The sequence below is a fragment of the Pristiophorus japonicus genome, unplaced genomic scaffold (assembly GCF_044704955.1).
Source record: "Pristiophorus japonicus isolate sPriJap1 unplaced genomic scaffold, sPriJap1.hap1 HAP1_SCAFFOLD_298, whole genome shotgun sequence".
NCBI lineage: Eukaryota > Metazoa > Chordata > Chondrichthyes > Pristiophoridae > Pristiophorus > Pristiophorus japonicus.
Genome location: NW_027252757.1, coordinates 280,259 through 291,145, shown reverse-complemented (window position 1 = coordinate 291,145; position 10,887 = coordinate 280,259). Strand labels below are relative to the sequence as shown.

Below are 10,887 nucleotides of genomic sequence, written 5' to 3'. Positions count from 1 at the left end.
TTTTATTCAGTAGAAACTTTCACACACTATTGCAGATTTTGTACCAAAAATCAATTTAGGATTAAAGTAAAAGTTCATAATTTTATTGCAAACTAACTTTCTGTTGAGAGTTGCTGAATTAAGGGGAAAGATAACACACAGCGTTTCTTAAATGGACACTGCAGCCCCGAGAACACAATCTGCAATATATCCAGAATATTAAAGTCCAGCCCAGTTATAGGGTTATTAACATCAGCAGAAACAAACCCCAACTGTCAGAATGAACATGATTCAGTCGGGATGTGATTAACAGCAGCAATAACAGCAGATTCCAAACCCTGCAGTCACTTGTGAACTCGCTGGTGTCTCAGCAGGGTGGATGACCGAGTGAATCGCTTCCCACACTCAGAGCAGGTGAATGGCCTCTCCCCAGTGTGAACTCGCTGGTGTGTCAGCAGGGTGGATGAACGAGTGAATCGCTTCCCACACTCAGAGCAGGTGAATGGCCTCTCCCCAGTGTGAACTTGCTGGTGTTTCACCAGGTCGGATGAACAAGTGAATCCCTTCCCACACTCGGAGCAGGTGAATGACCTCTCCCCAGTGTGAATTCGCTGGTGTGTCAGCCGGTTGGATGATTGAGTAAATCCCTTCCCACACTCAGAGCAGGTGAACGGCCTCTCCCCAGTGTGAACTCGCTGGTGTTTCAGGAGTTCAGATGACCGAGTGAATCCCTTCCCACACTCAGAGCAGGTGAATGGCCTCTCCCCGGTGTGAACTCGCTGGTGTGTCAGCAGGGTGGCTGAAGTAACGAATCCCATCCCACACTCTGAGCACATGAACGGTCTCTCCCCAGTGTGAACTCGCTGGTGTGTCAGCAGGTGGGATGAACAAGTGAATCCCTTCCCACACTCAGAGCAGGTAAATGGCCTCTCCCCAGTGTGAACTCGCTGGTGTTTCAGCAGTTGGGATGAACAAGTGAATCCCTTCCCACACTCAGAGCAGGTGAACGGCCTCTCCCCAGTGTGAACTCGCTGGTGTATCCGCAGGTGGGATGACTGAGTAAATCCCTTCCCACACTCGGAGCAGGTGAACGGTCTCTCCCCGGAGTGAACTCGCTGGTGAGCTACAAGTTGGGATGACCCAGTGAATCCCTTCCCACACTCGGAGCAGGTGAATGGCCTCTCCCCGGTGTGAACTCGCTGGTGAGCTACAAGTTGGGATGACCCAGTGAATCCCTTCCCACACTCGGAGCAGGTGAACGGCCTCTCCCCAGTGTGACTGCGTCGATGAAGTTCCAGCATCGACGGTGATCTGAATACCTTCCCACAGTCACCACATTTCCACGGTTTCTCCATGGTGCGGGTATCCTTGTGACTCTCCATGGTTGGACGATGGGTTGAAGCCTCGCCCACGCACACAACACGTTTACAGTTTCTTCGCGCTTTGAATGGTGCGATGATTTTTCAGGCTGTTTAATTGGTTAAAGCTCTTTCCGCAGGCAGTGCACTGGAACACTCACTCGGGTGTGTGTGTCTCGGTGCCTTTCCAGTCACACTGATGTTTGAAATCTTTTCCAATAGGCAGAACAGGCAAACATTTCTCCTTCCACTTTCAAAGGCCGATGATATTCAGGTCCTGATGAATCAATTGACTCCGTCAGATCTTGACGTGATGTTTGGTTTGTGTTTCCTCTCTGAAAATCTCCCCTTCTAATATTCTGTAAAAGGAGATAATAAAACTCATCGCTGTCAGTACAAGACAGAAATTCAGGATAGACACAACTAGTTTCCATGGAACATTCTTTCCTCTCTTGTTCTTCCAAAGCTGTAAATTCCTATCCCACACATTGTCCCTCCTGCTGTGCTGAAATCCAAACCCATCGCACATTTCTGGACTGTTTCTCCTCCACTCCCAGTTTTCACCACCAATTCTGGCTGGGTTCAATTCTACACTCACTGGTTCTCCTCCCTCTCTTCCCCTAAAAGTGCTGACTCTGGCTTTGAGGAACAGGGTGAATGAAGGGAAACCAGTGGATGTGGTGTATTTGGACTTCCAGAAGGTATCTGACAAGGTGCCACATAAAAGGTTACCGCACAAGATAAGAGTTCACGGGGTTGGGGGTAATATATTCGCATGGATAGAGGATTGGTTAACTAAAAGAAAACAGAGAGTCGAGATAAATTTTCGGGTTGGCAATCAGTAACTAGTGGGGTGCTGCAGGAATCAGTGTTTGGCCCCAAACTATTTACAATCTAGATTAATGAATTGGATGAAGGGACCGAGTGTAATGTAGCCAAGATGGGAGGAAATGCAATGTGCGAGGACAAAAAAAACTGCAAAACGACATAGACAGGCTAAGTGAGTGGGCAAAAATTCGGCAGATGGAGTATAATGTTGGAAAGTGTGAGGTTCTGCAGTTTGGCGAAAAAAATTCGAAGAGCATGTTATTATTTAAATGGATAAAAATTTGCAGTACACCGGGACCTGGGGACTCCTGCTGCATGAAACACAAAAGGTTAGTATGCAGGTACAGCAAGTGAACAGGAAGGCCAATGGAATCTTGAACTTTATTGCAAAGGGGATGGAGTATAAAAACATTGAAGTATTGCTACAGTTATACGGGGTATTGGTGAGGCCACACCTGGAATACTGCGTGCAGTTTTGGTTTCTATATCGAAGAAAGGAGATACTTGCTTTGGAGGCAGTTCAGAGAAGGTTCACAAGGTTGATTCCGGAGATGAGGGGGTTGACCTATGAGGGAAGGTTGAGAAGGTTGGGCCTCTACTCATTGGAATTCAGACGAATGAGAGGTGATCTTATTGAAACGTATAAGATTATGAGGGGGCTTGACAAGGTGGATGCAGAGAGGATGTTTCCACTGATAGGGGAGACGAGAACTAAAGGGCATAATCTTAGAATAAGGGGCCGCCCATTTAAAACTGAGATGAGGAGGAATGTCTTCCCTCAAAGGGTTGTAAATCTGTGCAATTTGCTGCCTCAGAGAGCTGTGGAAGCTGGGTCATTGAATAAATTTAAGACAGAGGTAGACAATTTCTTAAGCGATAAGGGAATAAGGGGTTAGGGTGAGCAGGCAGAGAAGTGGATCTGAGTCCATGATCGGCTCAACCATGATCGTATTAAATGGTGGAGCAGACTCGAGGGGCCGTATGCCCTACTCCTGCTATTATTTCTTATGTTCTTATGCTGACTCTGTCTGGGTTCAGTTCTACACTCACTGGTTCCCCTCCCTCCCCTCCCCTGATGGTGCTGACTCTGGCTGGGCTCAGTTCGACACTCACTGGTTCCCCAGCCTCTGCTTCCTTGATGGTGCAGACACTGGCTGGGTTCAGTTCGACACTCACTGATTCCCCTCCCTCTCCTCCCCTCCCCTGATGGTGCTGACTGTGGTTAGGTTCAGTTCTGCACTCACTGGTTCCTCTCCCTCTCCTCTCCTGAATGAGCTTGATCTGGCGAGTTCAGTTCTACACTCACTTGTTCCCCTCCCTCTCCCTTCCCTGATGGTGCTGACACTGGCTGGGTTTAATTCTACAATAACTGGTTTCCTCTCCCTCTCCTCCTCTTAAGTGCTGGCTAACTTAGATCTGGTCCTGTGTAATGAGATAGGATTAATAAACAATCTCCAAATAAAGGAGTCCCTTGGAATGAGTGATCATAGCATGGTTGAATTTCAAATTGAGATGGAGAGCGAGAAATGTGGATCTCAAACTAGCTTTCTTAGCTTAAATGATGGAGACTACATAGGTATGAGGGCAGATTGGGCAAAAGTGGACTGGAAAAATAGATTGAAGTGTAGGATGGTTAAAGTGTAGGGCCAAATTACAGCAAAATTCTAAAGGGCAAAGTGTGTTCAAAAGACAAGCCTGAAGTGAGTGGGGGAGGGGCGGGTACCGTACACTACTGAGGGAGTACCACACTGTCGGAGGGGCAGTACTGAGGGAGTGCCGCACTGTCGGAGGGGCAGTACTGAGGGAGAGCCGCACTGTCGGAGGGGTGGTACTGAGGGAGTGCCGCACTGCCGGAGGGGCTGTACTGAGGGAGTGCCGCACTGCCGGAGGGGCAGTACTGAGGGAGTGCCGCACTGTGGGAGGGGCAGTACTGAGGGAGTGCCGCACTGTGGGAGGGGCAGTACTGAGGGAGTGACTGTTGGAGGGGCAGTACTGAGGGAGTGCCGCAGTGTCGGAGGGGCAGTACTGAGGGAGCCCCGCACTGTCGGAAGGGCAGTACTGAGGGAGCCCCGCACTGTTGGAGGGGCAGTACTGAGGGAGTGCCGCACTGTGGGAGGGGCAGTACTGAGGGAGTGCCGCACTGTGGGAGGGGCAGTACTGAGGGAGTGACTGTCGGAGGGGCAGTACTGAGGGAGTGCCGCACTGTGGGAGGGGCAGTACTGAGGGAGTGACTGTCGGAGGGGCAGTACTGAGGGAGTGCCGCAGTGTCGGAGGGGCAGTACTGAGGGAGCCCCGCACTGTCGGAGGGGCAGTACTGAGGGAGCCCCGCACTGTTGGAGGGGCAGTACTGAGGGAGTGCCGCACTGTCGGAGGGGCAGTACTGAGGGAGTGTCGGAGTTCATTGGATGTATTCAAGAGGGAGTTAGATCTGGCCCTTACGACTAAAGGGATCAAGGGGTATGGAGAGAAAGCATGAAAGGGGTACTGAGGGAATGATCAGCCATGATCTTATTGAATGGTGGTGCAGGCTCGAAGGGTCGAATGGCCTGCTCCTGCACCTATTTTCTATGTTTCTATGAAGGCTCTGTGCCTCAATGCGAGGAGTATTCGGAATAAGGTGGACGAATTAACTGCACAGATCGCTGTAAACGGATATGATGTAATTGGCATCACGGAGACATGGCTCCAGGGTGACCAAGGCTGGGAACTCAACATCCAGGGGTATTCAAAATTCAGGAAGAATAGATAGAATGGAAAAGAAGGTGGGGTGGCGTTGCTGGTTCAAGAGAAAATTAACGCAATAGTAAGGAAGGACATTAGCTTGGATGATGTGAAATCAGCATGGATGGAGCTACGGAATACCAAAGGGCAGAAAACGCTAGTGGGAGTTATGTAAAGAACACCAAACAGTAGCAGTGAGGTTGGGGACAGCATCAAACAAGCAATTAGGGATGCGTGCAATAAAGGTACAGCAATTATCATGGGCGATTTTAATCTACATATTGATTGGGCTAACCAAACTGGTAGCAATGCGGTGGAGGAGGATTTCCTGGAGTCTTTTACGGATGGTTTTCTAGACCAATATGTCGAGGAACCAACTAGAGGGCTGTCCATCCTAGACTGGGTGAGCTGTAATGAGAGAGGACTAATTAGCAATCTTGTTGTGCGAGGCCCCTTGGGGATGAGTGACCATAACATGGTAGAATTCTTTATTAAGATGGAGAGTGACACAATTAAGGTGAAGATAGGCACATTTTTGAGCGATAAGGGAGTAAAGGGTTATGGGGAGCGGACGGGGAATTGGAGCCGAGTCCATGATCGGATCAGCCATGATCTTATTGAATGGGGAGCAGGCTCAAGGGGCCAAATGGCCTCCACCTGCTCCTATTTCTTATGTTCTAGAGTTTCCCCTCCACCCCCAGTTTTCACCACCGATTCTGGTTGCGTTCAGTTCCTCACTCACTGGTTCCCCTCCCTCTCCTCCCCTGAAAGTGCTGACTCTGGCTGGGTTCAGTTCTACACTCACTGGTTCCCCTCCCCTGAAGGTGCGGACTCTGGCTGGGTTTAATTCCAGACACTGACATCATTTACATTGTTCCTGCACCAAGATGGCCGCGCATGTGCTGTGCTACTCACTCAATATTGATGGCGGACTGTTGAACCTGACTTCCTACACAAAGATGGCCGCCGTTAGCCAGGGCCTGTGACCGGGAGAAAGCCCCGAAGCTGCAACCGCCGATATTCCGGTTATTATTTCCGGCTTGCGGCGGGCACCGGTTGTTTATGAAGCATCCCGGGATCCCCGCTGGTCCATTACTCCGCTCTTTCCCGCTGAAAAGGACACTTCTGAAGAGCCTGTCTAAAACGTGCTGCCTCCGCCATTACCCGCACCGCGCCTGCTCCAAAGCCCACCCACCAGAACCTGCGCATGCGCACGCGCACTGAGCTCCTATAATCTTGTTGCGGCACATTCTCCCCCGCGCGGTATGCTGGGTACATAAGACCATGAGAAATCGGAGCAGGAGTGGGCCCTCCGGCCCCCCGAGCCTGCTCCCCATTCAATAAGATCTTGGCTGGTCTGATCACAGACTCAGCTCCACTTCCCAGGCTCCCCAAAACCCTTTACTCCCTTATCACTCAAAAATCTGTCTACCTCCGCCTTAAATATATTCAATGAACCAGCCTCCACTGCTCTCTGGGGAAGAGAATTCCACAGATTTATAACCCTCTGAGAAAAAAAATTCCTCCTCATCTCAGTTTTAAATGGGCTGAGGAGAAAGGCTGCATTTGTGAATAGAACAGGATTTACTGTGATTTCATTAGGCACTGAACCATGTTCATTCTGGCAGCTCTTGTTCGTTTCTGATGATCTTAATAACCCCTATACCTGAGCTGGAATTTAAAACCCTGTATAAATGTTGAATAAAGTATCTGTGTTTCAAACAGTGTTTCGAATATTTGATTGCTCCGTGATCACAGGGCAGGGAGGTATTGCTACAGTTGCACAGGGCCTTGGTGAGGCCACACCTGGAGTATTGTGCACAATTTTTGTCTCCTAACTTGAGGAAGGACATTCTTGCTATTGAGGGAGTGCAGCGAAGGTTCACCAGACTGATTCCCGGATGGTAGGACTGACATATCAAGAAAGACTGGATCAACTGGGCTTGTATTCATTGGAGTTCAGAAGAATGAGAGGAGATCTCATAGAAACGTTTAAAATTCTGACGGTTTAGACAGGTTAGATGCAGGAAGAATGTTCCCAATGTTGGGGAAGTCCAGAACCAGGGGTCACATTCTAAGGATAAGGGGTAAGCCATTTAGGACTGAGATGAGGAGAAACTTCTTCACCCAGAGAGTGGTGAACCTGTGGAATTCTCTACCACAGAAAGTTGTTGAGGCCAATTCATTAAATATATTCAAAAAGGAGTTAGATATAGTCCTTGCTACTAAGGGGGGATCAAGGGGTACGGTGAGAAAGCAGGAATGAGGTACTGAGGTTGCATGTTCAGCCATGAACTCATTGAATGGTGGTGCAGGCTCGAAGGGCCGAATGGCCTACTCCTGCATCTTTTTTCTATGTTTCTATTTTTCTATGTTTCTACCAATTGATATTCCATTTTAGTGCTTTTTTTCAATCTAACTTATGTCACTTCTCACCGAGTTTGCCTTCTATCATATCAAACCCCAAACTTGTTCTGGTTGAGACGATTTTAGGGAGCAAGGAGCTAAATTAAAAAGTAGGACCTCAAAGATAGTAATCTCAGGATTGCTACCAATGCCACGTGCTAGTCAGAGTAGGAAGCACAAGATAGCTCAGATGAATATGTGGCTTGAGCAGTGGTGCAGAAGGGAGGGATTCAAATTTCTGGGATATTGGAACCAGTTCTGGGGTAGGTGGGACCAGTACAATTGATCTGCACCTGGAAGGACCGGAACCAATGTCCGAGGGGGAGTGTTTGCTCGTGCTGTTGGGGAGGGGTTAGACTAATATGGCAGGGGGATGGGAACCTATGCAGGGAGACAGAGGGAAGTAGAATGGGGGCAGAAGCAAACCCATTGTAAATGTCAACAATTGTAATTAAGTGCTGTTCAGAGAGCAGTGTCATTTATTTAGAATTTTGTACATCAACAATAATACCAGGAATCAGTGAGTGTAGATGAATGGAGTAGGATGCAGGAGTACAAAGAAGAAAAGTAAAAGTGGAGGGCAGAGAAACCCAAGACAAAAAGCAAAAAGGGCCACATTACAACAAAATTCTAAAGGGGCAAAGTGTATTAAAAAGACAAGCCTGAAGGTTCTGTGCCTCAATGCGAGGAGTATTCATAATAAGGTGGACGAATTAACTGCACAGATAGCTGTTAATGGATATTATGTAATTGGCATCACGGAGACATGGCTCCAGGGTGACCAAGGCTGGGAACTCAACATCCAGGGGTATTCAACATTCAGGAAGGATAGACAGAATGGAAAAGGAGGTGGGGTGGCGTTGCTGGTTAAAGAGGAAATTAACGCAATAGTAAGGAAAGACATTAGCTTGGATGATGTGGAATCAGTATAGGTGGAGCTACGGAATACCAAAGGACAGAAAACGCTGGTGGGAGTTATGTACAGACCACCAAACAATAGTAGTGATGTGGGGGACAGCATCAAACAAGAAATTAGGGATGTGTGCAATAAAGGTATAGCAGTTATCATGGGCGACTTTAATCTGCATATTGATTGGGCTAACCAAACTGTAGCAATGAGGTGGAGGAGGATTTCCTGGAGTCTTTTATGGATGGTTTTCTAAACCAATATGTCGATTAACCAACTAGAGGGCTGGCAATCCTCGACTGGGTGATGTGTAGTGAGAGAGGACTAATTAGCAATCTTGTTGTGCGAGACCTCTTGGGGAAGAGTGACCATAATATGGTAGAATTCTTTCTTAAGATGGAGTGTGACACGGTTAATTCAGAGACTAGGGTCCTGAACTTAAGGAAAGGTAACTTCGATGGGATGAGACATGAATTGGCTAGAATAGACTGATGAATGATACTTAAAGGGTTGATGGTGGCTTGGCAATGGCAAACATTTAAAGATCACATTGATGAACTTCAACAATTGTACATCCCTGTCTGGAGTAAAAATAAAACGGGGAAGGTGGCTCAACCGTGGCTAACAAGGGAAATTAAGTATAATGTTCAATCCAAGGAGGAGGCATATCAACTGGTCAGATAAAGCAGCAAATCTGAGGACTGGGAGAATTTTATAATTCAGCAGAGGAGGACAAAGGGTTTAATTAGGAGGTGGAAAATAGAGTTTCAGAGGAAGCTTGCTGGGAACATAAAAACTGGCTGCAAAAGCTTCTATAGATATGTGAAGAGAAAAAGATTAGTGAAGTCAAATGTAGGTCCCTTGCAGTCAGATTCAGGTGAATTTATAATGGGGAACAAAGAAAGGGCGGACCAGTTGAACAAATTCTTTGGTTCTGTCTTCACGAAGAAAGACACCAATAACCAACCGGAAATACTAGTGGACCGAGGGTCTAGTGAGAAGGAGGAGCTGAAGGAAATCCTTATTAGGCGCGAAATTGTGTCAGGGAAATTGATAGGCTTGAAGGCCGATAAATCCCCGGGGCCTGATAGCTTGCATCCCAGAGTGCTTAAGGAAGTGGCCCCAGAAATAGTGGATGCATTGGTGATCATTTTCCTACAGTCTATCGACTCTGGATCAGTTCCTATGGATTGGAGGGTAGCTAAAGTAACACCACTTTTTTAAAAAGGAGAGAGAGAGAAAACGGGTAATTATAGACCAGTTAGCCTGACATCAGTAGTGGGGAAAATGTTGGAGTCAATTATTAAAGATGAAATAACAGCGCATTTGGAAAGCAGTGACAGGATCAGCTCAAGTCAGCATGGATTTATGAAAGGGAAATCATGCTTGACAAATCTTCTAGAATTTATTGAGGATGTAACTAGTAAAGTGGACAAGGGAGAACCAGTGGAGGTGGTGTATTTGGACTTTCAAAAGGCTTTTGACAAGGTCCCACAGAAGAGATTGTTGTGCAAAATTAAAGTACATGGTAAAGTACATGTACTGACGTGGATAGAGAACTGGTTGGCAGACAGGAAGGAGAGAGTCAGGATAAACGATTCCTATTCAGAATGGCAGGCAGTGACTAGTTGGGTGCTGAAGGACTCAATGCTGGGACGCCAGCTATTTACAATATACATTCATGATTTAAATGAAGTAATTGAGTGTAATATCTCCAAGTTTGCAGATGACACTAAACTGGGTGGCGGTGTGAGCTGTGAGGAGGACGCTAAGTGGCTGCAGAGTGACTTGGACAGGTTAGATGAGTGGGTTAACTCATGGCAGATGCAGTATAATGTGGATAAATGTGAGCTTATCCATTTTGGTGGAAAAAACATGAAGGCAGAATATGATCTGAATGGTGGCAGATTAGGATAGGGCAGGTGCAACGAGACCTGGGTATCATGGTACATCAGTCATTGAAAGTTAGCATGCAGGTACAGCAGGTGGTGAAGAAGGCAAATGGTATGTGGGCGTTCATAGCTAGCGGATTTGAGTATAGGAGCAGGGAGGTCTTACTGCAGTTGTGCAGGGCCTTAGTGAGGCCTCACCTGGAATATTGTGTTCAGTTTTGGTCTCCTAATCTGAGGAAGGGCGTTCTTGCTATTGAGGGAGTGCAGCGAAGGTTCACAGACTGATACCTAGGGTGGCAGGACTGACATATGAGGAGAAACTGGATCGACTGGGCCTTTATTCACTGGAATTTAGAAGGATGAGAGGGGATCTCATAGAAACATAGAAAATTCTGATGGGACTGGACAGGTTAGATGCAGGAAGAATGTTCCCGATGTTGGGGAAGTTAGGATAAGGAGTAAGCCATTTAGGACTGAGATGAGGAGAAAGCTCTTCACTCAGAGAGTTATTAACCTGTGGAATTACCCTACTGCAGACAGTTGTTGATGCCAGTTGATTAGATATATTCAAGAGGGAGTTAGATATGGCCCTTACGGTTAAAGGGATCAAGGTGTATGGAGAGAAAGCAGGAAAGGGTTACTGAGGTGAATGATCAGCCATGATCTTATTGAATGGAGTGCAGGCTCTGCGGGCCGGTTGGCGCACTCCTGCTCCTATTTCTCATGGTCTCCGCCCCCCCCCCCCCCCTGGAGCCTGTTTTTTCTCCTTGTCTCTAATGGGCACTGATCATTATCC

General features: G+C 47.4%; 1 protein-coding gene across 2 annotated transcripts; it reads right to left on the bottom strand.

Moving 5' to 3' along the window:
• On the bottom strand, positions 1–6,048 carry LOC139248865 (zinc finger protein 432-like). 2 transcript variants are annotated; one of them, XM_070872203.1, is made up of 2 exons: positions 5,802–6,048; positions 1–1,696 (listed from the first exon to the last, which is right to left on the bottom strand). In XM_070872203.1, the coding sequence occupies exon 2, from the start codon at positions 1,359–1,361 to the stop codon at positions 324–326; it is 1,038 nt and encodes a 345-aa protein (XP_070728304.1). In that variant the 5' UTR covers positions 1,362–1,696; positions 5,802–6,048; the 3' UTR covers positions 1–323. The 2 variants fall into 2 exon arrangements, with proteins under 2 accessions (XP_070728304.1, XP_070728305.1); XM_070872204.1 differs by lacking the exon at positions 5,802–6,048 and adding an exon at positions 5,182–5,225.
• Positions 6,049–10,887: the final 4,839 nt, after the last annotated feature.